This window comes from Salvelinus fontinalis, chromosome 39 (genome assembly GCF_029448725.1).
Source record: "Salvelinus fontinalis isolate EN_2023a chromosome 39, ASM2944872v1, whole genome shotgun sequence".
Lineage (NCBI taxonomy): Eukaryota > Metazoa > Chordata > Actinopteri > Salmoniformes > Salmonidae > Salvelinus > Salvelinus fontinalis.
In genome coordinates this window covers 1,026,258-1,048,499 of record NC_074703.1, presented here as the reverse complement: position 1 = coordinate 1,048,499, position 22,242 = coordinate 1,026,258, and the positions used below count along the sequence as shown (strand labels likewise).

The window sequence follows — 22,242 nt, the reverse complement described above, 5'->3', positions numbered from 1 at the left end:
GAAGAGAATTCCTTTGTCCTGAAAGTTTACCCTCTGTCTATAATACTGTTGGCCATGAGGAGATTCTCAGGAATTTACGACATCTCTCTGTGATCACCGCATGGGTTGTGGTAGGAAAGGGAGAGGCAGGGAGAGGGGGATGGGGTTTGCTATACCCAAGCAGGCAACGTCATGACACTAACGATTGAATAAACATGACATCCCAGTGAGTAGCTAGTTAGCCAACAGTAGAATAAACATCACATCCCAGTGAGTAGCTAGTTAGCCAACAATAGAATAAACATCACATCCCAGTGAGTAGCTAACTAGCTAACGATTGAATAAATATCACATCACAGTGAGTAGCTAGCTAGCTAGCTAACGATAGAATATACATGACATCCCAGGAAGTAGCTAGCTAACAATTGAATAAACATCACATTCCAGTGAGTAGCTAGCTAGCTAACGGTAGAATAAACACCACATCCCAGTGAGTAGCTAGCTAGCTAATGATTGAATAAACATAATGAGCGTCAGGTAGTAGCTAGCTAGCTAACGGTAGCAGCATGAGAGACAGGAAGTAGTTATTTCCTACTGGTGTGGAATCTGCCAATCTCGTCTCTTTCTCTCCGCTATTGGTTCACACCTGATCCTCTGACATTGTGTCTGTGTTCACAGTGTTCTCTCCTTTCCATTGATATTCTCCTCCTCCATTCTTATCCTCTTATGGGTTAGCAGGCTAACACTCTGACTCTGTAATGTTCTACTGTGTGCTAAAACATCACCACTCTGGGTGCTAGGGGGTAAATTATCTTTATCACAGTCTTGATCAATCACAGCTCCCTCTGTTCTCTCTCTATCCCTCTGTTCTTATCCTCTTATGGGTTAGCAGGCTAACACTCTGACTCTGTAATGTTCTACTGTGTGTTAAAACATCACCATTCTGGGTGCTAGGGGGTAAATGATCTTTATCACAGTCTTGATCAATCACAGCTCCCTCTGTCCTCTCCCTATCCCTCTGTTCTTATCCTCTTATGGGTTAGCAGGCTAACACTCTGACTCTGTAATGTTCTACTGTGTGCTAAAACATCACCACTCTGGGTGCTAGGGGGTAAATGATCTTTATCACAGTCTTGATCAATCACAGCTCCCTCTGTCCTCTCTCTATCCCTCTGTTCTTATCCTCTTATGGGTTAGCAGGCTAACACTCTGACTCTGTAATGTTCTACTGTGTTTAAAAACATCACCACTCTGGGTGCTAGGGGGTAAATTATCTTTATCACAGTCTTGATCAATCACAGCTCCCTCTGTTCTCTCCCTATCTCTCTGTTCTCTCTCTAACCTCTGATGTTAAAGTCGGGCCACTTCTCCTCGGCTGGGACAGTCAGTAGCAGTAGCTTGTAGGTGTCTGTGGTCCATGTCTGGCTTTATCCCAGTTCAGTCATGTCCATAAGCATGTAGCATGTAGCGTGTAGCACCACACCGTGCAGTGTGTCTCCTGCAGTGTCGTACTGTACTGTGGTTTTTGGAAGTTGAGAGTGTGCTTGGTCTGTTGTGCACAATGCATGTTGTGGTTTCGGACGATATGATTGGATACGATGTGTGCATTCATCCTCAGTGTATCAGTCCCTATTCTACCGTTAGTCCATCTGTCTAACCCCTGACCTCTAACCTCTGACGTGAACAGGAACTACGAGGCCAACGGCAGCAGAGGTCAGCCAAAACTGTTTGCCAAATCCAAGTATGACTTTGTGGCCAGAAACAACACAGAGCTGTCATTGGTGAAGGACGAGGTTGTGGAGGTGAGGACCGGGTAACACAAACATTTAACACGAAGGCTCACTGCAAGGATGAGGTTGTGGAGGTATGGACCGGGTAACACAAACATTTAACATGAAGGGCGTCCATCAGACGCCATCTTAACCGACGACTTTGGCTTCAAATGCCCTATTGCCACTTCACATAGGAATGAGTGGTGTCATGGGATCGATGGCTTTGTCCATTCATATACAGTCATTGGTTTAACCACATCTACCCCAGGTCAGGTCCATCTGTAACAACAGTGTTAAAGGTAACCAATCCTCCCCTGGTAACCCAGGTCAGGTCCATCTGTAACATGTAACATGTCAGTGTTGAAGGTAACCAATCCTCCCCCTGGTAACCCAGGTCAGGTCCATCTGTAACATGTAACAACAGTGTTGAAGGTAACCAATCCTCCCCCTGGTAACCCAGGTCAGGTCCATCTACAACATGTAACAACAGTGTTGAAGGTAACCAATCCTCCTCCTGGTAACCCAGGTCAGGTCCATCTGTAACATGTAACAACAGTGTTGAAGGTAACCAATCCTCCTCCTGGTAACCCAGGTCAGGTCCATCTGTAACAACAGTGTTGAAGGTAACCAATCCTCCCCCTGGTAACCCAGGTCAGGTCCATCTACAACATGTAACAACAGTGTTGAAGGTAACCAATCCTCCTCCTGGTAACCCAGGTCAGGTCCATCTGTAACAACAGTGTTGAAGGTAACCAATCCTCCCCCTGGTAACCCAGGTCAGGTCCATCTACAACATGTAACAACAGTGTTGAAGGTAACCAATCCTCCTCCTGGTAACCCAGGTCAGGTCCATCTGTAACAACAGTGTTGAAGGTAACCAATCCTCCCCCTGGTAACCCAGGTCAGGTCCATCTGTAACAACAGTGTTGAAGGTAACCAATCCTCCCCCTGGTAACCCAGGTCAGGTCCATCTGTAACAACAGTGTTGAAGGTAACCAATCATCCCCCTGGTAACCCAGGTCAGGTCCATCTGTAACAACAGTGTTGAAGGTAACCAATCCTCCCCCTGGTAACCCAGGTCAGGTCCATCTGTAACAACAGTGTTGAAGGTAACCAATCATCCCCCTGGTAACCCAGGTCAGGACCATCTGTAACATGTAACAGCCGTGTTGAAGGTAACCAATCCTCCCCCCGGTAACCCAGGTCAGGTCCATCTGTACCAACAGTGTTGAAGGTAACCAATCCTCCCCCTGGTAACCCTGTTCAGGTGCTGGATGACAGGAAGCAGTGGTGGAAGGTGTGTAATTGTTCCGGGGCGTCTGGCTATGTGCCAAACAACATCCTGGAGGTCACCAAGGCTGTGGACGTCACGGTGCGGGGGGAACCCATCTATAGCCATACTATACAGGTAAGTCCCTGGACGGTGTCTCACAATAAGGTTCTCAGCATTTGTATGTTAATATCAGTCCTATTGACAGAGTAAAGTAATACAGTCGAGGCCAAAAGTTTTGAGAGTGGCTCAAATATACATTTTCACAATGTCTGCTGCCTCTGTTTGTATGATGGAAATTTGCATATACTCCAGAATGTTATGAAGAGTGATCAGATGAATTGCAATTAAATTGCAAAGTCCCTCTTTGTCATGGAAATGAACTGAATCCCCCAAAAAACATTTCCACTGCATTTCAGCCCTGCCACAAAAGGACCAGCTGACATCATGTCAGTGATTCTCTCGTTAACACAGGTGTGAGTGTTGACGAGGACAAGGCTGGAGATCACTCTGTCATGCTGATTGAGTTCGAATAACAGACTGGAAGCTTGAAAAGGAGGGTGGTGCTTGGAATCATTGCTCTTCCTCTCTCAAACATGGTTACCTGCAAGGAAACACGTGCCGTCATCATTGCTTTGCACAAAAAGGGCTTCACAGGCAAGGATATTGCTGCCAGTAAGATTGAACCTAAATCAACCATTTATCGGATCATCAAGAACTTCAAGGATAGCAGTTTAATTGTTATGACGAAGGCTTCAGGGCGCCCAAGAAAGTCCAGCAAGCGCCAGGACCGTCTCCTAAAGTTGATTCAGCTGCGGGATCAGGGCACCACCTGTACAGAGCTTGCTCAGGAATGGCAGCAGGCAGGTGTGAGTGCATCTGCACGCACAGTGAGGCGAAGACTTATGGAGGATGGCCTGGTGTCAAGAAGGGCAGCAAAGAAGCCACTTCTCTCCAGGAAAAACATCAGGGACAGACTGATACTCTGCAAAAGGTACAGGGATTGGACTGCTGAGGACTGGGGTAAAGTCATTTTCTCTGATGAACCCCCTTTCCGATTGTTTGGGGCATCCGGAAAAAAGCTTGTCCGGAGAAGACAAGGTGAGTGCTACCATCAGTCCTGTGTCATGTCAACAGTAAAGCATCCTGAGACCATTCATGTGTGGAAAAGTTTGGTGACGAACAATGCCTTTTCCAGCATGATGGAGCACCTTGCCATAAGGCAAAAGTGATAACTAAGTGGTTCGGGGAACAAAACATCGATATTTTGGGTCCATGGCCAGGAAACTCCCCAGAACTTAATCCCATTGAAAACTTGTGGTCAATCCTCAAGAAGCGGGTGGACAAACAAAACCCCACAAATTCTGACAAACTCCAAGCATTCATTATGCAAGAATGGGCTGCCATCAGTCAGGATGTGGCCCAGAAGTTAATTGACAGCATGCCAGAGCGGATTGCAGAGGTCTTGAAAAAGAAGGGTCAACACTGCAAATATTGACTCTTTGCATGAACTTCATGTAATTGTCAACAAAAGCCTTTGACACTTATGAAATGCTTGTAATTATACTTCAGTATTCCATAGTAACATCTGACAAAAATATCTAAAGACACTGAAGCAGCAGACTTTGTGAAAACGTATATTTGTGTCAAAAACTTTTGGCCACGGCTGTAGACTCCACTCCTCTACATGTTCCACCAGTCCTATTGACAGAGTAAAGCATCTCGTCAGCCATTAAATCATGTCCCTGTCATACATCTGTCTGTCTGTCTCATTTCCACCTGCTCCTCGTTGTCTTTCACATGAAGCTAATGATGCCAAAGAAGGAGTTTGAGTTGTTCAAGGTATGGTTGGTTGGACCAGAGTCATACTGTACATACAGTATATATGGCTCTGGGTGAGAATGGCTGTGTGCTGAGTGCCTCTAGTGGAGGGATGGGCCACAAAAATCTGAACTTATCATGAGGGTGCTGCAGTGGCTCGCGAGTCTGTTTACCCACTTCCATACCCACACATACCCCTAACCTTCTGCAGTCAGAGCCGGCCCTAACCTTCTGCAGTCGGAGCCGTCCCTAACCTTCTGCAGTCGGAGTCGTCCCTAACCTTCTGCAGTCGGAGCCGGCCCTAACCTTCTGCAGTCGGAGCCGGCCCTAACCTTCTGCAGTCGGAGTCGTCCCTAACCTTCTGCAGTCGGAGCCGGCCCTAACCTTCTGCAGTCGGAGCCGGCCCTAACCTTCTGCAGTCGGAGCCGGCCCTAACCTTCTGCAGTCGGAGCCGGCCCTAACCTTCTGCAGTCGGAGCCGGCCCTAACCTTCTGCAGTCGGAGCCGGCCATAACCTTCTGCAGTCGGAGCCGTCCCTAACCTTCTGCAGTCGGAGCCGTCCCTAACCTTCTGCAGTCGGAGCCGGACCTAACCTTCTGCAGTCGGAGCCGGCCCTAACCTTCTGCAGTCGGAGCCGGCCCTAACCTTCTGCAGTCGGAGCCGGCCCTAACCTTCTGCAGTCGGAGCCGGCCCTAACCTTCTGCAGTCGGAGCCGGCCCTAACCTTCTGCAGTCGGAGCCGGCCCTAACCTTCTGCAGTCGGAGCCGGCCCTAACCTTCTGCAGTCGGAGCCGACCCTAACCTTCTGCAGTCGGAGCCGGCCCTAACCTTCTGCAGTCGGAGCCGTCCCTAACCTTCTGCAGTCGGAGCCGTCCCTAACCTTCTGCAGTCGGAGCCGGCCCTAACCTTCTGCAGTCGGAATCGGCCCTAACCTTCTGCAGTCGGAGTCGGCCCTAACCTTCTGCAGTCGGAGTCGGCCCTAACCTTCTGCAGTCGGAGTCGGCCCTAACCTTCTGCAGTCGGAGTCGGCCCTAACCTTCTGCAGTCGGAGTCGGCCCTAACCTTCTGCAGTCGGAGTCGGCCCTAACCTTCTGCAGTCGGAGTCGGCCCTAACCTTCTGCAGTCGGAGTCGGCCCTAACCTTCTGCAGTCGGAGTCGGCCCTAACCTTCTGCAGTCGGAGTCGGCCCTAACCTTCTGCAGTCGGAGTCGGCCCTAACCTTCTGCAGTCGGAGTCGGCCCTAACCTTCTGCAGTCGGAGTCGGCCCTAACCTTCTGCAGTCGGAGTCGGCCCTAACCTTCTGCAGTCGGAGTCGGCCCTAACCTTCTGCAGTCGGAGTCGGCCCTAACCTTCTGCAGTCGGAGTCGGCCCTAACCTTCTGCAGTCGGAGTCGGCCCTAACCTTCTGCAGTCGGAGTCGGCCCTAACCTTCTGCAGTCGGAGTCGGCCCTAACCTTCTGCAGTCGGAGTCGGCCCTAACCTTCTGCAGTCGGAGTCGGCCCTAACCTTCTGCAGTCGGAGTCGGCCCTAACCTTCTGCAGTCGGAGTCGGCCCTAACCTTCTGCAGTCGGAGTCGGCCCTAACCTTCTGCAGTCGGAGTCGGCCCTAACCTTCTGCAGTCGGAGTCGGCCCTAACCTTCTGCAGTCGGAGTCGGCCCTAACCTTCTGCAGTCGGAGTCGGCCCTAACCTTCTGCAGTCGGAGTCGGCCCTAACCTTCTGCAGTCGGAGTCGGCCCTAACCTTCTGCAGTCGGAGTCGGCCCTAACCTTCTGCCGTCGGAGTCGGCCCTAACCTTCTGCCGTCGGAGTCGGCCCTAACCTTCTGCCGTCGGAGCCGGCCCTAACCTTCTGCCGTCGGAGCCGGCCCTAACCTTCTGCCGTCGGAGCCGGCCCTAACCTTCTGCAGTCGGAGCCGGCCCTAACCTTCTGCAGTCGGAGCCGGCCCTAACCTTCTGCAGTCGGAGCCGTCCCTAACCTTCTGCAGTCGGAGCCGTCCCTAACCTTCTGCAGTCGGAGCCGTCCCTAACCTTCTGCAGTCGGAGCCGTCCCTAACCTTCTGCAGTCGGAGCCGTCCCTAACCTTCTGCAGTCGGAGCCGTCCCTAACTTTCTGCAGTCGGAGCCGGCCCTAACCTTCTGCAGTCGGAGCCGGCCCTAACCATCTGCAGTCGGAGCCGGCCCTAACCTTCTGCAGTCGGAGCCGGCCCTAACCTTCTGCAGTCGGAGCCGGCCCTAACCTTCTGCAGTCGGAGCCGGCCCTAACCTTCTGCAGTCGGAGCCGGCCCTAACCTTCTGCAGTCGGAGCCGGCCCTAACCTTCTGCAGTCGGAGCCGGCCCTAACCTTCTGCAGTCGGAGTCGGCCCTAACCTTCTGCAGTCGGAGTCGGCCCTAACCTTCTGCCGTCGGAGTCGGCCCTAACCTTCTGCCGTCGGAGCCGGCCCTAACCGGCCTTAACCTTCTGCAGTCGGAGCCGCCCCTAACCTTCTGCAGTCGGAGCCGCCCCTAACCCTCTGCAGTCGGAGCCGGCCTTAACCCTCTGCAGTCGGAGCCGGCCCTAACCCTCTGCAGTCGGAGCCGGCCCTAACCTTCTGCAGTCGGAGCCGTCCCTAACCTTCTGCAGTCGGAGCCGGCCCTAACCTTCTGCAGTCGGAGCCGTCCCTAACCTTCTGCAGTCGGAGCCGTCCCTAACCTTCTGCAGTCGGAGCCGTCCCTAACCTTCTGCAGTCGGAGCCGGCCCTAACCTTCTGCAGTCGGAGCCGGCCCTAACCTTCTGCAGTCAGAGCCTGCTCTAACCTTCTGCAGTTAGAGTCGGCCCCTGGCTCCCTTCCATGTTACACGTCTAGATTCCCGTTTCCCCTCTAGTCTAGCTAGTGGAGGGATCTGGCTCCCTTCCATGTTACACGTCTAGATTCCCGTTTCCCCTCTAGTCTAGCTAGTGGAGGGATCTGGCTCCCTTCCATGTTACACGTCTAGATTCCCGTTTCTCCTCTAGTCTAGCTAGTGGAGGGATCTGGCTCCCTTCCATGTTAGACGTCTAAATTCCCGTTTCCCCTCTAGTCTAGCTAGTGGAGGGATCTGGCTCCCTTCCATGTTAGACGTCTAGATTCCCGTTTCCCCTCTAGCCTAGCTAGTGGAGGGATCTGGCTCCCTTCCATGTTAGACGTCTAGATTCCCGTTTCCCCTCTAGCCTAGCTAGTGGAGGGATCTGGCTCCCTTCCATGTTAGACGTCTAGATTCCCGTTTCCCCTCTAGCCTAGCTAGTGGAGGGATCTGGCTCCCTTCCATGTTAGACGTCTAGATTCCCGTTTCCCCTCTAGCCTAGCTAGTGGAGGGATCTGGCTCCCTTCCATGTTAGACGTCTAGATTCCCGTTTCCCCTCTAGCCTAGCTAGTGGAGGGATCTGGCTCCCTTCCATGTTAGACGTCTAGATTCCCGTTTCCCCTCTAGCCTAGCTAGTGGAGGGATCTGGCTCCCTTCCATGTTAGACGTCTAGATTCCCGTTTCCCCTCTAGCCTAGCTAGTGGAGGGATCTGGCTCCCTTCCATGTTAGACGTCTAGATTCCCGTTTCCCCTCTAGCCTAGCTAGTGGAGGGATCTGGCTCCCTTCCATGTTAGACGTCTAGATTCCCGTTTCCCCTCTAGTCTAGCCAGTGGAGGGATCTGGCTCCCTTCCATGTTAGACGTCTAGATTCCCTCTGCAGTGTTTCAGTTTGCCCTCTAGTCTAGCTATTGGAGGGATCTGGCACCCGCCTTGTCAATGTGTTACACCGCCTTGTCAATGTGCTGTGGTTTCGAGGTTTCGTGTCAGTCTTCTTTGCACCTGAGTGAGTTTGCGGTGCCTTGTCAAGGTGCTGTGGTTTCACCTGAGTGAGTTTGCGGTGCCTTGTCAAGGTGCTGTGGTTTCACCTGAGTGAGTTTGCGGTGCCTTGTCAAGGTGCTGTGGTTTCACCTGAGTGAGTTTGCGGTGCCTTGTCCAGGTGCTGTGGTTTCACCTGAGTGAGTTTGCGGTGCCTTGTCCAGGTGCTGTGGTTTCACCTGAGTGAGTTTGCGGTGCCTTGTCAAGGTGCTGTGGTTTCACCTGAGTGAGTTTGCGGTTCCTTGTCAAGGTGCTGTGGTTTCACCTGAGTGAGTTTGCGGTTCCTTGTCAAGGTGCTGTGGTTTCACCTGAGTGAGTTTGCGATGCCTTGTCAAGGTGCTGTGGTTTCACCTGAGTGAGTTTGCGGTGCCTTGTCAAGGTGCTGTGGTTTCACCTGAGTGAGTTTGCGGTGCCTTGTCAAGGTGCTGTGGTTTCACCTGAGTGAGTTTGCGGTGCCTTGTCAAGGTGCTGTGGTTTCACCTGAGTGAGTTTGCGGTGCCTTGGGCAAAGTACAGTTCAACACCTCATAACCGTGTTTTATTTCCATCTCCTCATGCAAGCAATTACTGGGAGAGTTGAACGAGGTAACTAAGCAACGTCTGCTTCATATTAATACAGTGGATGGATTCTGTTGGTGATGATTGTAGGCTAGATCTGTTATTTTATACTTAAAAAATAAAAAATAATTATTATTATTTTTTACCCCTTTTTCTCCTCAATTTCGTGGCATCCAATTGGTAGTTACAGTCTTGTCTCATCGCTGCAACTCCCGTACGGACTTGAGAGAGGCAAAGGTTGAGAGCCGAAACGTCCTCCGAAACACGACCCAACCAAGCCGCACTGCTTCTTGACACAATGCCCAATTAACCCGGAAGCCAGCCGCACCAATGTGCCGGAGGAAACACTTCGTACACCTGGCGACCGTGTCAGCGTCCACTGCGCCCGGCCCGCCACAGGAGTTGCTCATGCACGATGAGACAAGAACTTCCCTGCCGACCAAACCCTCCCCTAACCCAGACGACGCTGGGCCAATTGTGCGCCGCCTCATGGGTCTCCCGGTCGCGGCCGGCTGCGACAGAGCCTGGACTCAAACCCAGAATCTCTAGTGGCACAGCTAGCAGTGCGATGCAGTGCCTTAGACCACTGCGCCACTCGGGAGATCTGTTCTGAGTTCACCACTACAGTCTCCTCGTCTCTTCTCCTCCTCAGAAACAGCGGACGGACTACGTCCCCAAACCCACGGCCACCCCCATGCCCCCCATCCCTACACCCCTCCCTCCTGCCCCGCCACGTCTCCCCACCCCTCCCCTGCCCCCACCGGCCGAACCCCCTCGGCCCCCGCCCAGCACGGTGAGCAGACAGAGCAGCAACACCTCCAGCGACGCCGGAAGCATCCCAGGCAGCGTCACCATGAGAGACCACCCAAACCAGAGGCCCCTGCCAGTCAACCGTAAGTCACGCCTGTCTTCATGTAACTTTAGGAAAGGTTGTTGGGTGTCTATGTACTGTAATGTCTCCTGGTGACCTAATGGTTGTTGGGTGTCTATGTACTGTAATGTCTCCTGGTGACCTAATGGTTGTTGGGTGTCTATGTACTGTAATGTCTCCTGGTGACCTAATGGTTGTTGGGTGTCTATGTACTGTAATGTCTCCTGGTGACCTAATGGTTGTTGGGTGTCTATGTACTGTAATGTCTCCTGGTGACCTAATGGCTGTTGGGTGTCTATGTACTGTAATGTCTCCTGGTGACCTAATGGCTGTTGGGTGTCTATGTACTGTAATGTCTCCTGGTGACCTAATGGTTGTTGGGTGTCTATGTACTGTAATGTCTCCTGGTGACCTAATGGTTGTTGGGTGTCTATGTACTGTAATGTCTCCTGGTGACCTAATGGTTGTTGGGTGTCTATGTACTGTAATGTCTCCTGGTGACCTAATGGCTGTTGTTGGGTGTCTATGTACTGTAATGTCTCCTGGTGACCTAATGGCTGTTGTTGGGTGTCTATGTACTGTAATGTCTCCTGGTGACCTAATGGTTGTTGGGTGTCTATGTACTGTAATGTCTCCTGGTGACCTAATGGCTGTTGGGTGTCTATGTACTGTAATGTCTCCTGGTGACCTAATGGTTGTTGGGTGTCTATGTACTGTAATGTCTCCTGGTGACCTAATGGTTGTTGTTGGGTGTCTATGTACTGTAATGTCTCCTGGTGACCTAATGGCTGTTGTTGGGTGTCTATGTACTGTAATGTCTCCTGGTGACCTAATGGTTGTTGGGTGTCTATGTACTGTAATGTCTCCTGGTGACCTAATGGTTGTTGGGTGTCTATGTACTGTAATGTCTCCTGGTGACCTAATGGTTGTTGGGTGTCTATGTACTGTAATGTCTCCTGGTGACCTAATGGTTGTTGGGTGTCTATGTACTGTAATGTCTCCTGGTGACCTAATGGTTGTTGTTGGGTGTCTATGTACTGTAATGTCTCCTGGTGACCTAATGGTTGTTGGGTGTCTATGTACTGTAATGTCTCCTGGTGACCTAATTGCTGTTGGGTGTCTATGTACTGTAATGTCTCCTGGTGACCTAATGGTTGTTGGGTGTCTATGTACTGTAATGTCTCCTGGTGACCTAATGGCTGTTGGGTGTCTATGTACTGTAATGTCTCCTGGTGACCTAATGGTTGTTGGGTGTCTATGTACTGTAATGTCTCCTGGTGACCTAATGGTTGTTGGGTGTCTATGTACTGTAATGTCTCCTGGTGACCTAATGGCTGTTGTTGGGTGTCTATGTACTGTAATGTCTCCTGGTGACCTAATGGTTGTTGGGTGTCTATGTACTGTATTGTCTCCTGGTGACCTAATGGTTGTTGGGTGTCTATGTACTGTAATGTCTCCTGGTGACCTAATGGTTGTTGGGTGTCTATGTACTGTAATGTCTCCTGGTGACCTAATGGTTGTTGGGTGTCTATGTACTGTAATGTCTCCTGGTGACCTAATGGCTGTTGGGTGTCTATGTACTGTAATGTCTCCTGGTGACCTAATGGCTGTTGTTGGGTGTCTATGTACTGTAATGTCTCCTGGTGACCTAATGGTTGTTGGGTGTCTATGTACTGTAATGTCTCCTGGTGACCTAATGGCTGTTGGGTGTCTATGTACTGTAATGTCTCCTGGTGACCTAATGGCTGTTGTTGGGTGTCTATGTACTGTAATGTCTCCTGGTGACCTAATGGTTGTTGGGTGTCTATGTACTGTAATGTCTCCTGGTGACCTAATGGTTGTTGGGTGTCTATGTACTGTAATGTCTCCTGGTGACCTAATGGTTGTTGGGTGTCTATGTACTGTAATGTCTCCTGGTGACCTAATGGCTGTTGTTGGGTGTCTATGTACTGTAATGTCTCCTGGTGACCTAATGGTTGTTGGGTGTCTATGTACTGTAATGTCTCCTGGTGACCTAATGGTTGTTGGGTGTCTATGTACTGTAATGTCTCCTGGTGACCTAATGGCTGTTGGGTGTCTATGTACTGTAATGTCTCCTGGTGACCTAATGGTTGTTGGGTGTCTATGTACTGTAATGTCTCCTGGTGACCTAATGGTTGTTGGGTGTCTATGTACTGTAATGTCTCCTGGTGACCTAATGGTTGTTGGGTGTCTATGTACTGTAATGTCTCCTGGTGACCTAATGGTTGTTGGGTGTCTATGTACTGTAATGTCTCCTGGTGACCTAATGGTTGTTGGGTGTCTATGTACTGTAATGTCTCCTGGTGACCTAATGGTTGTTGGGTGTCTATGTACTGTAATGTCTCCTGGTGACCTAATGGTTGTTGGGTGTCTATGTACTGTAATGTCTCCTGGTGACCTAATGGTTGTTGGGTGTCTATGTACTGTAATGTCTCCTGGTGACCTAATGGTTGTTGTTGGGTGTCTATGTACTGTAATGTCTCCTGGTGACCTAATGGTTGTTGGGTGTCTATGTACTGTAATGTCTCCTGGTGACCTAATGGTTGTTGGGTGTCTATGTACTGTAATGTCTCCTGGTGACCTAATGGTTGTTGGGTGTCTATGTACTGTAATGTCTCCTGGTGACCTAATGTTTGTTGGGTGTCTATGTACTGTAATGTCTCCTGGTGACCTAATGGCTTTTGTTGGGTGTCTATGTACTGTAATGTCTCCTGGTGACCTAATGGTTGTTGGGTGTCTATGTACTGTAATGTCTCCTGGTGACCTAATGGCTGTTGGGTGTCTATGTACTGTAATGTCTCCTGGTGACCTAATGGTTGTTGGGTGTCTATGTACTGTAATGTCTCCTGGTGACCTAATGGCTGTTGTTGGGTGTCTATGTACTCTATGTCTATGTTTCCCTGACAGAGGGCTGTAGACTCTTATGATGTCATACTGTTTCTCCGGGCAAGGTGTCGGTACTATAATGTTTACTTCCTGGTGGCTGACGGTGGGCAGGGTTAATTTCAGGAGTCTGGATTAGGATTAGGTTTAGGGTTGGGGTTTAGGGTCAGGGTTAGGGTTAGGGTTTGGGGTTAGGGTCAGGGTTTAGGGTTGGGGTTAGGGTCAGGGTTTAGTGTTGGGGTTAGGGTTAGGGTTGGGGTTTAGGGTTGGGGTCAGGGTTTAGGGTTGGTGTTAGGGTTTAGCGTTAGGGTTGGTGTTAGGGTTAGGGTCGTGGTTTAGGGTTGGGTTTAGGGTTTGGGTTAGGGTTAGGGTTTAGTGTTTAGGGTCAGGGTTAGGGTTTGGGTTTAGGGTCAGGGTTTAGGGTTGGGGTTTAGGGTTTAGGGTCAGGGTTAGGGTTTGTGTTAGGGTCAGGGTTTAGGGTCAGGGTTTAGGGTTAGAGTCAGGGTTTAGGGTTGGGGTTAGGTTTAGGGTTTAGGGTCGGGTTTAGGGTCAGGGTTTAGGGTTGGGGTTTAGGGTTGGGGTTTAGGGTCAGGGTTGGGGTTGGGGTTGGGGTCAGGGTTTAAGGTTGGGGTTAGGGTTGGGGTCAGGGTTTAGGGTTGGGGTTTAGGGTTGGGGTTAGGGTTGGGGTTGGGGTCAGGGTTTAGGGTTGGGGTTAGGGTTTTTAGGGTTGGGGTCAGTGTTTGGGGTTGGGGTTTAGGGTCAGGGGTTAGGGTTGGGGCTAGGTGGTATGGTCAGGGTTTAGGGTTTAGGGTTAGGGTCAGGGTTTAGGGTTGGGGTCAGAGTTTAGGGTTGGGGTCAGAGTTTGGGGTTAGAGTTAGGGTCAGGGGTTAGGGTTAGGGTTGGGGGTTGGGGCTAGGTGGTATGGTCAGGGTTTAGGGTTTAGGGTTAGGGTCAGGGTTTAGGGTTGGGGTCAGAGTTTAGGGTTGGGGTCAGAGTTTGGGGTTAGAGTTAGGGTCAGGGGTTAGGGTTAGGGTTGGGGGTTGGGGTTAGGTGGTATGATCAGGGTTTAGGGTTTAGGGTTAGGGTAGGGTCAGGGTTGGGTTTAGGTTGTATGGTTAATGTTGTGTCTGTGTGATGTTGCGTCCTGTAGGGTTGGGGTTAGGGTCAGGGTTTAGGGTTGGGGTTGGGGTCAGGGTTGGGGTTAGGGTCAGGGTTGGGGTTAGGGTCAGGGTTGGGGTTAGGGTTGGGGTTAGGTGGTATGGTTAATGTTGTGTCTGTGTTATGTTGCGTCCTGTAGGGATGAAGTCCAACATGGAGGGTTGGGGTTAGGGTTGGGGTTTAGGGTCAGGGTTTAAGGTTGGGGTCAGGTGGTATGGTTAATGTTGTGTCTGTGTTATGTTGCGTCCTGTAGGGAGGAAGTCCAACATGGAGGGTTAGGGTTTAGGGTCAGGGTTTAGGGTTGGGGTCAGGTGGTTAATGTTGTGTCTGTTATGTTGCGTCCTGTAGGGAGGAAGTCCAACATGGAGGGTCAGGGTTAGGGCTAGGGTCAGGGTTAGGGTCGGGGTCAGGTGGTTAATGTTGTGTCTGTGTTATGTTGCATCCTGTAGGGAGGAAGTCCAACATGGAGGGTCAGGGTTAGGGTTAGGGTCGGGGTTAGGGTTGGGGTCAGGTGGTTAATGTTGTGTCTGTGTTATGTTGCGTCCTGTAGGGAGGAAGTCCAACATGGAGGGTTAGGGTTAGGGTCGGGGTTAGGGTTGGGGTCAGGTGGTTAATGTTGTGTCTGTGTTATGTTGCGTCCTGTAGGGAGGAAGTCCAACATGGAGGAGGTTCAGGATGAGTTGATGCACCGCCTCACATTGGGTCGAAGCGCCAACAAGAAGTTTGCTGTTCCTGCTCGCAGCACCTCCCTCCCGTCCGTCAACGTCACTTACGACTCCTCCCCTGACGAGGTCAAGGCCTGGCTACAGTTGAAGGGATTCAGCTCTGTGTACGTCATTTAATATACATTACCATTCAACAGTTTGGGGTCACTTAGAAATGTCCTTGTTTTCCATAAAAACATACATGAAATTAGTTGCAATATTAATAGGAAATATAGTCAAGACGTTGACAAGGTTATAAATAATGATTTATAATTAAAATAATAATTGTGTCCTTCAAACTTTGCTTTCGTCAAAGAATCCTCCATTTGCTGCAATTACAACCTTGCAGACCTTTGGCATTCTAGTTGTCAATTTGTTGAGGTAATCTGACGAGATTTCACTTTACGCTTCCTGAAGCACCTCCCACAAGTTGGATTGGCTTGATGGGCACTTTTTACGTACCGTACGGTCAAGCTGCTCCCACAACAGCTCAATAGGGTTGAGATCCGGTGACTGTGCTGGCCACTCCATTATAGACAGAATACCAGCTGACTGCTTCTTCTCTAAATAGTTCTTGCATAGTTTGGAGCTGTGCTTTGGGTCATTGTCCTGTTGTAGGAGGAAATTGGCTCCAATTAAGCGCCGTCCACAGGGCGTTGCAAAATGGAGTAATAGCCTTCCTTCTTCAAGATCCCTTTTACCCTGTACAAATATCCCACTTTACCACCACCAAAGCACCAGCAGACCATCACATTGCCTCCACCATGCTTAACAGATGGCGTCAAGCACTCCTCCAGCATCTTTTCATTTTTTCTGCATCGCATGAATGTTCCTCTTTGTGATCCAAACACCTCAAACTTAGATTCGTCTGTCCAGGTTCTGTGTTCTTTTGCCCATCTTAATCTTGTATTATTATTGGCCAGTCTGAGATATGTCTTTTTCTTTGCAACTCTTCCTAGAAGGCCAGCATCCCGGAGTCGTCTCTTCACTGTTGACGTTGAGACTGGTGTTTTGCGGGTACTATTTAATGAAGCTGCCAGTTGAGGACTTGTAAGGCGTCTGTTTCTCAAACTAGACACTCTAATGTACTTGTCCTCTTGCTCAGTTGTGCACCGGGGCCTCCCACTCCTCTTTGTATTCTGGTTAAAGCCAGTTTGTGCTGTTCTGTGAAGGGAGTAGTACACAGCGTTGTACGAGATCTTCAGTTTCTTGGCAATTTCTCGCATGGAATAGCCTTATTTTCTCAGAAAAAGAATACACTGACGAGTTTCAGAAGAAAGTACTTTGTTTCTGGCCATTTTGAGCCTGTAATCGAACTCACAAATGCTGATGCTCCAGATACTCAACTAGTCTAAAGAAGGCCAGTTTTATTGCTTCTTTAATCAGAACAGTTTTCAGCTGTGCTAACATAATTGCAAAAGGGTTTTCTAATGATCAATTAGCCTTTTAAAATTATAAACTTGGATTAGCTAACACAAGACATTTGTCACGCCCTGGCCTTATTATTCTTTGTTTTCTTTATTATTTTAGTTAGGTCAGGGTGTGACATGGGGAATGTTTATGTTTTGTTGGTTTTGGGTGTTTATTTGGTAAAGGGGTTATGGGGTGTAGTATATGGTTTTGTGTTGAGTGTAGATGTCTAGCGTTGTCTATGTTGGTTAGTTATCTAGGAGAGTCTATGGTTACCTGAATGAGTTCCCAATTAGAGACAGCTGATTTCGGTTGTCTCTGATTGGGAGCCTTATTTAGGGTAGCCATAGGCTCTCATTGGTTGTGGGTAATTGTCTATGTAAGAACGTTTGTAGCCAGTGTGTGTAAGTGCACAACGTTTGTAGCTTCACGGTCGTTTTGTTATTTTGTTGTTTTGTTAAAGTGTTTTTGTGTCGTGTTCATCTTCGTGTTATAATAAAAGAAGATGGCGTATTTTCCAACTGCTGCATTTTGGTCCGTTAATCCGCCACACGATCGTGACAGAATTACCCACCATAGGACCAAGCGGCATGGAAGGCGGCAACAGGACCTACCTACACAGGATTTCTGGAGATGGGAGGAAATTCTAGACGGGAGAGGACCCTGGTCACAGCCAGGGGAATATCACTGCCCCAAGGCAGAGAGAGAGGTAGCACGGCGACACGGGAGGAAGCCCAAGAGACAGCACAAAAATTTTTTGGGAGGGGGGCACTTGGAGCAGTCGGCGAAGTTGAGGGGTGAGTCTGAGTGTGTCGAGGAGTTATTGGACAGATTGGAGGAGAGTGAACGAAGGGGAGATTATGAGACATTCGAAGAGTTGTTGACGAAATTGGAGGAGAGTGAAGAGAGAGAGCTGTTGGTTTGGCAGAGTATGCAATGCATTCTTCCTGAGGAGCGTATTAGCTGTCCGATGCCACCTGTGTCAGTTCCTCGTACTCAGCCTGAAACTCGTGTTAAAGTTCCGGAAGATTTGATGCCGGCTATACACACCAGGTCTCCAGTACACCTTCACAACCCGGTGTGTCCTGTTCCTACTTTTTGCACTCATCCTGAGATGCATGTCCCCAGCCCTGTACCACTAGTTCCGGCACCAAGCACTAGGTCTAAGGTGCGTCTCCAGAGCCCTTTACGCACTGTTCCTGCTCCCCGCACTAGCTTTGAGGTGCGTGTTTCCAGCCCATTACCACCAGTGCCTACACCACGCATCAAGCTTCCTGGGTGTCTCCAGAGCCCTGTTGTTCCTCCACGTACTAGCCCTGTGGTGCGTGTCTCCAGCACATTACCACCAGTGCCTACACCACGCACCAAGCCCTCTGTGTGTTTCCAGAGTCCTGTACGCACTGTTCCTTCTCCCCGTACTCGCCCTGATGTGCGGGTCCTCAGCCCGGTACCACCAGTACCGGTACCACGCACAAGGCCTATAGTACGCCTTGAGAGTCCAGTGTGCCCTGTTGCTGCTCCCCGCATTAGCCCTGAGATGCGTGTCCCCAGTCCGGTACCACCAGTTCCGGCCCCACGCACTAGGCCTAATGTGCGTCCCCAGGGTCCAGTATGCCCTGTTCCTGCTCCCCGCACTAGCCCTGAGATGCGTGTCCCCAGCCCGGTACCACCAGTTCCGGCACCACGCACTAGGCCTAATGTGCGCTCCCAGGGTCCAGTATGCCCTGTTCCTGCTCCCCGCACTAGCCCTGAGATGCGTGTCCCCAGCCCGGTGCCACCAGTCCCGGCACCACGCACCAGGCCTACAGTGCGCCTCAGCCGGCAGGAGTCTGCCGTCTGCACAGCAATGACTGAACTGCCCGTCTGCCAAGCGCCATCTGAGCCATCCGTCTCCCCAGCGCCATCTGAGCCATCCGTCTCCCCAGCGCCATCTGAGCCATCCGTCTGCAATGAGCCTGCAAAGCCGCCCGTCTGCCATGAGCCTGCAAAGCCGCCCGTCTGCCATGAGCCCACTGAGCCGTCCGCCAGACAGGAGCCGCTAGAGCCGCCAGCCAGACAGGAGCCGCTAGAGCCGTCCGTCAGACAGGATCTGCCAGAGCCGCCAACCAGACAGGATCTGCCAGAGCCGCTAACCAGACAGGATCTGCCAGAGCCGCCAACCAGACAGGAGCAGCCAGATCAGTCAGCCAGCCATGAGCAGCCAGATCCGTCAGCCAGCCATGAGCAGCCAGATCCGTCAGCCAGCCATGAGCAGCCAGATCCGTCAGCTAGCCATGAGCAGCCAGATCCGTCAGCTAGCCATGAGCAGCCAGATCAGTCAGCTAGCCATGAGCAGCCAGATCCGTCAGCTAGCCATGAGCAGCCAGATCCGTCAGCTAGCCATGAGCAGCCAGATCCGTCAGCTAGCCATGAGCAGCCAGATCCGTCAGCTAGTCATGAGCAGCCAGATCCGTCAGCTAGCCATGAGCAGCCAGATCCGTCAGCTAGCCATGAGCAGCCAGATCCGTCAGCTAGCCATGAGCAGCCAGATCCGTCAGCTAGCCATGAGCAGCCAGATCCGTCAGCTAGCCATGAGCAGCCAGATCCGTCAGCTAGCCATGAGCAGCCAGATCCGTCAGCCAGCCATGAGCAGCCAGATCAGTCAGCCAGCCATGAGCAGCCAGATCCGTCAGCCAGCCATGAGCAGCCAGATCCGTCAGCCAGCCATGAGCAGCCAGATCAGTTAGCCAGCCATGAGCAGCCAGATCCGTTAGCCAGCCATGAGCAGCCAGATCTGTCAGCCAGCCATGGGCCGTCCCTCAGTCCGGAGCTGCAGTCCCTCAGTCCGGAGCTGCGGTCCCTCAGTCCGGAGCTGCCATTCCTCAGTCCGGAGCTGCCCCTTACCCTGGAGCTGCCCCTTACCCTGGTGCTGCCCCTTACCCTGGTGCTGCCCCTTACCCTGGTACTGCCCCTTATCCTGGTACTGCCCCTGACCCTGGTACTGCCCCTTACCCTGGTACTGGTCCTTAGTCCGGAGCTGTCCCTTAGTCCGGAACTCCCCCTTAATGCAATGGGGTTAATGTGGAGGGGGGTCGTTTGGAGGAAGCCTAGGAGGTGGTTAGGTACTGTGGTGACGTGGGGACTACGACCAGAGCCGGAGCCGCCACCGTGGAGGGGAGCCCACCCAGACCCTCCCCTAGACTGTGTATGGTGCGCCCGGAGTTCGCGCCTCAAGGGGGGGGTTATGTCACGCCCTGGCCTTATTATTCTTTGTTTTCTTTATTATTTTAGTTAGGTCAGGGTGTGACATGGGGAATGTTTATGTTTTGTTGGTTTTGGGTGTTTATTTGGTAAAGGGGTTATGGGGTGTAGTATATGGTTTTGTGTTGAGTGTAGATGTCTAGCGTTGTCTATGTTGGTTAGTTATCTAGGAGAGTCTATGGTTACCTGAATGAGTTCCCAATTAGAGACAGCTGATTTCGGTTGTCTCTGATTGGGAGCCTTATTTAGGGTAGCCATAGGCTCTCATTGGTTGTGGGTAATTGTCTATGTAAGAACGTTTGTAGCCAGTGTGTGTAAGTGCACAACGTTTGTAGCTTCACGGTCGTTTTGTTATTTTGTTGTTTTGTTAAAGTGTTTTTGTGTCGTGTTCATCTTCGTGTTATAATAAAAGAAGATGGCGTATTTTCCAACTGCTGCATTTTGGTCCGTTAATCCGCCACACGATCCGCCACACGATCGTGACAACATTACAGTACATAGACACCCAAATCTGCCGTTTCCAGCTACAATAGTCATTTACAACATTAACATTGTCTACACTGTATTTCTGATCAATTTGATGTTATTTTAATAGAACAATATTTTGCTTTTCTTTAAAAAAAGAAAAGGACATTTCTAAGTGACCCCAAACTTTTGAACGGTTGTGTATATGTATATAACATCATCTGTATATCTATATGAGAATACATCCTATAGTACGGTATAGTGCTGATATCTCCTCTCCTGACGAGGTCAAGGCCTGGCTACAGCTGAAGGGATTCAACTGGTTGTAAGTCACACTGGACATGTACAAATATTAGTTCTATCTGACTATGTGGAGGTGATTTGCTGGTGTCCCCCAAGGTTCTATTCTGGGTCCTGTGCTTTTTACTATTTAAATGAATGAGCTCAACTCATTGTGTGGCTGATGTCTATTTCTATTCCTATCTCCTGTGCTCCTACCCGTCTCTATAGTACCATTACCAGTCTGGGAGTATTAACCGGAGCCCAGCTGTTCTCTCTGAATAAGGAGGAGCTGAAGACGGTGTGTCCAGACGACGGGGCCAGGGTCTTTAGTCAGGTGACCGTCCAGAAGGCTGCTCTGGAGGTGGGTAGTCCTTCTCCTCCTGCTAAACCTGATGACACTGAGCCGGGCTAACCCTGCAAGCTAGCTGATTAACACTGTTCGACCAGGGATAAAGATGCAGTAGCTAGCTGCCTCAAGGCAGAGTGCAGGGTTAAACCTGAACAGAAGGCAGCCAGTCATAGCTGCCTCAAGGCAGACTGCAGGGTTAAACCTGAACAGAAGGCAGCCAGTCATAGCTGCCTCAAGGCAGACTGCAGGGTTAAACCTGATCGGAAGGCAGCCAGTCATAGCTGCCTCAAGGCAGACTGCAGGGTTAAACCTGAACGGAAGGCAGCCAGTCATAGCTGCCTCATGGCAGACTGCAGGGTTCAACCTGAACAGAAGGCAGCCAGTCATAGCTGCCTCAAGACAGACTGCAGGGTTAAACCTGAACAGAAGACAGCCAGTCATAGCTGCCTCATGGCAGACTGCAGGGTTCAACCTGAACAGAAGGCAGCCAGTCATAGCTGCCTCATGGCAGACTGCAGGGTTCAACCTGAACAGAAGGCAGCCAGTCATAGCTGCCTCAAGGCAGACTGCAGGGTTAAACCTGAACGGAAGACAGCCAGTCATAGCTGCCTCAAGGCAGACTGCAGGGTTAAACCTGAACGGAAGGCAGCCAGTCATAGCTGCCTCAAGGCAGACTGCAGGGTTAAACCTGAACGGAAGGCAGCCAGTCATAGCTGCCTCAAGGCAGACTGCAGGGTTAAACCTGAACGGAAGACAGCCAGTCATAGCTGCCTCAAGACAGACTGCAGGGTTAAACCTGATCGGAAGGCAGCCAGTCATAGCTGCCTCAAGGCAGACTGCAGGGTTAAACCTGAACGGAAGGCAGCCAGTCATAGCTGCCTCAAGGCAGACTGCAGGGTTAAACCTGAACGGAAGACAGCCAGTCATAGCTGCCTCATGGCAGACTGCAGGGTTAAACCTGAACGGAAGGCAGCCAGTCATAGCTGCCTCATGGCAGACTGCAGGGTTAAACCTGATCGGAAGACAGCCAGTCAAAGCTGCCTCAAGGCAGAGTGCAGGGTTAAACCTGAACAGAAGGCAGCCAGTCAAAGCTGCCTCAAGGCAGACTGCAGGGTTAAACCTGAACGGAAGCGTTCAGCTATCAAACGTCCAGACTGTGTTGAAAAGTCCACTTGGGCTAAATGTTTGAACCCAGTGTTGCATTGTGGCTAGTGTAGTTCAGAGGATTCTACTGTCTGGGAGTCTGCTTTAGGGAATCTATTCTTCTGAGTGTGTTGATGTCATCACAGAACCCTGAATCTCTTCTTCTGAATGTGTTGATGTCATCACAGAACCCTGAATCTCTTCTTCTGAATGTGTTGATGTCATCACAGAACCCTGAATCTCTTCTTCTGAATGTGTTGATGTCATCACAGAACCTTGAATCTCTTCTTCTGAATGTGTTGATGTCATCACAGTACCTGCAAACACCTGTGTGTACCTGTAAACACCGTTGCTTTTTCCGTATTTTGTTGCGTTGCAGCCTTATTCTAAAATGGATTAAATTAATGTTTTTCCTCGTCAATCTACACACAATAACCCTTAATGACAAAGTGAAAACATTTTTTTTTT

General features: G+C 50.6%; 1 protein-coding gene across 7 annotated transcripts in view; it reads left to right on the top strand.

The window, feature by feature from the left end:
- The window catches only part of eps8a (epidermal growth factor receptor pathway substrate 8a), a 108,371-nt gene that overhangs the window by 78,054 nt on the left and 8,075 nt on the right, over window positions 1-22,242 (top strand). For 4 of the 7 annotated variants that reach the window (XM_055905141.1, XM_055905137.1, XM_055905143.1 and 1 more), the window contains 6 exons: window positions 1,667-1,781; window positions 3,019-3,159; window positions 9,252-9,275; window positions 9,901-10,141; window positions 14,827-15,010; window positions 20,511-20,884. In XM_055905141.1, the coding sequence (XP_055761116.1) occupies window positions 1,667-1,781; window positions 3,019-3,159; window positions 9,252-9,275; window positions 9,901-10,141; window positions 14,827-15,010; window positions 20,511-20,694 (889 nt within the window). In that variant the 3' untranslated portion in view covers window positions 20,695-20,884. Of the gene's footprint in view, window positions 1-1,666; window positions 1,782-3,018; window positions 3,160-9,251; window positions 9,276-9,900; window positions 10,142-14,826; window positions 15,011-20,510; window positions 20,885-22,242 lie in introns of those variants that run through there. The other 3 variants (XM_055905142.1, XM_055905138.1, XM_055905139.1) reach the window with 2 other exon arrangements.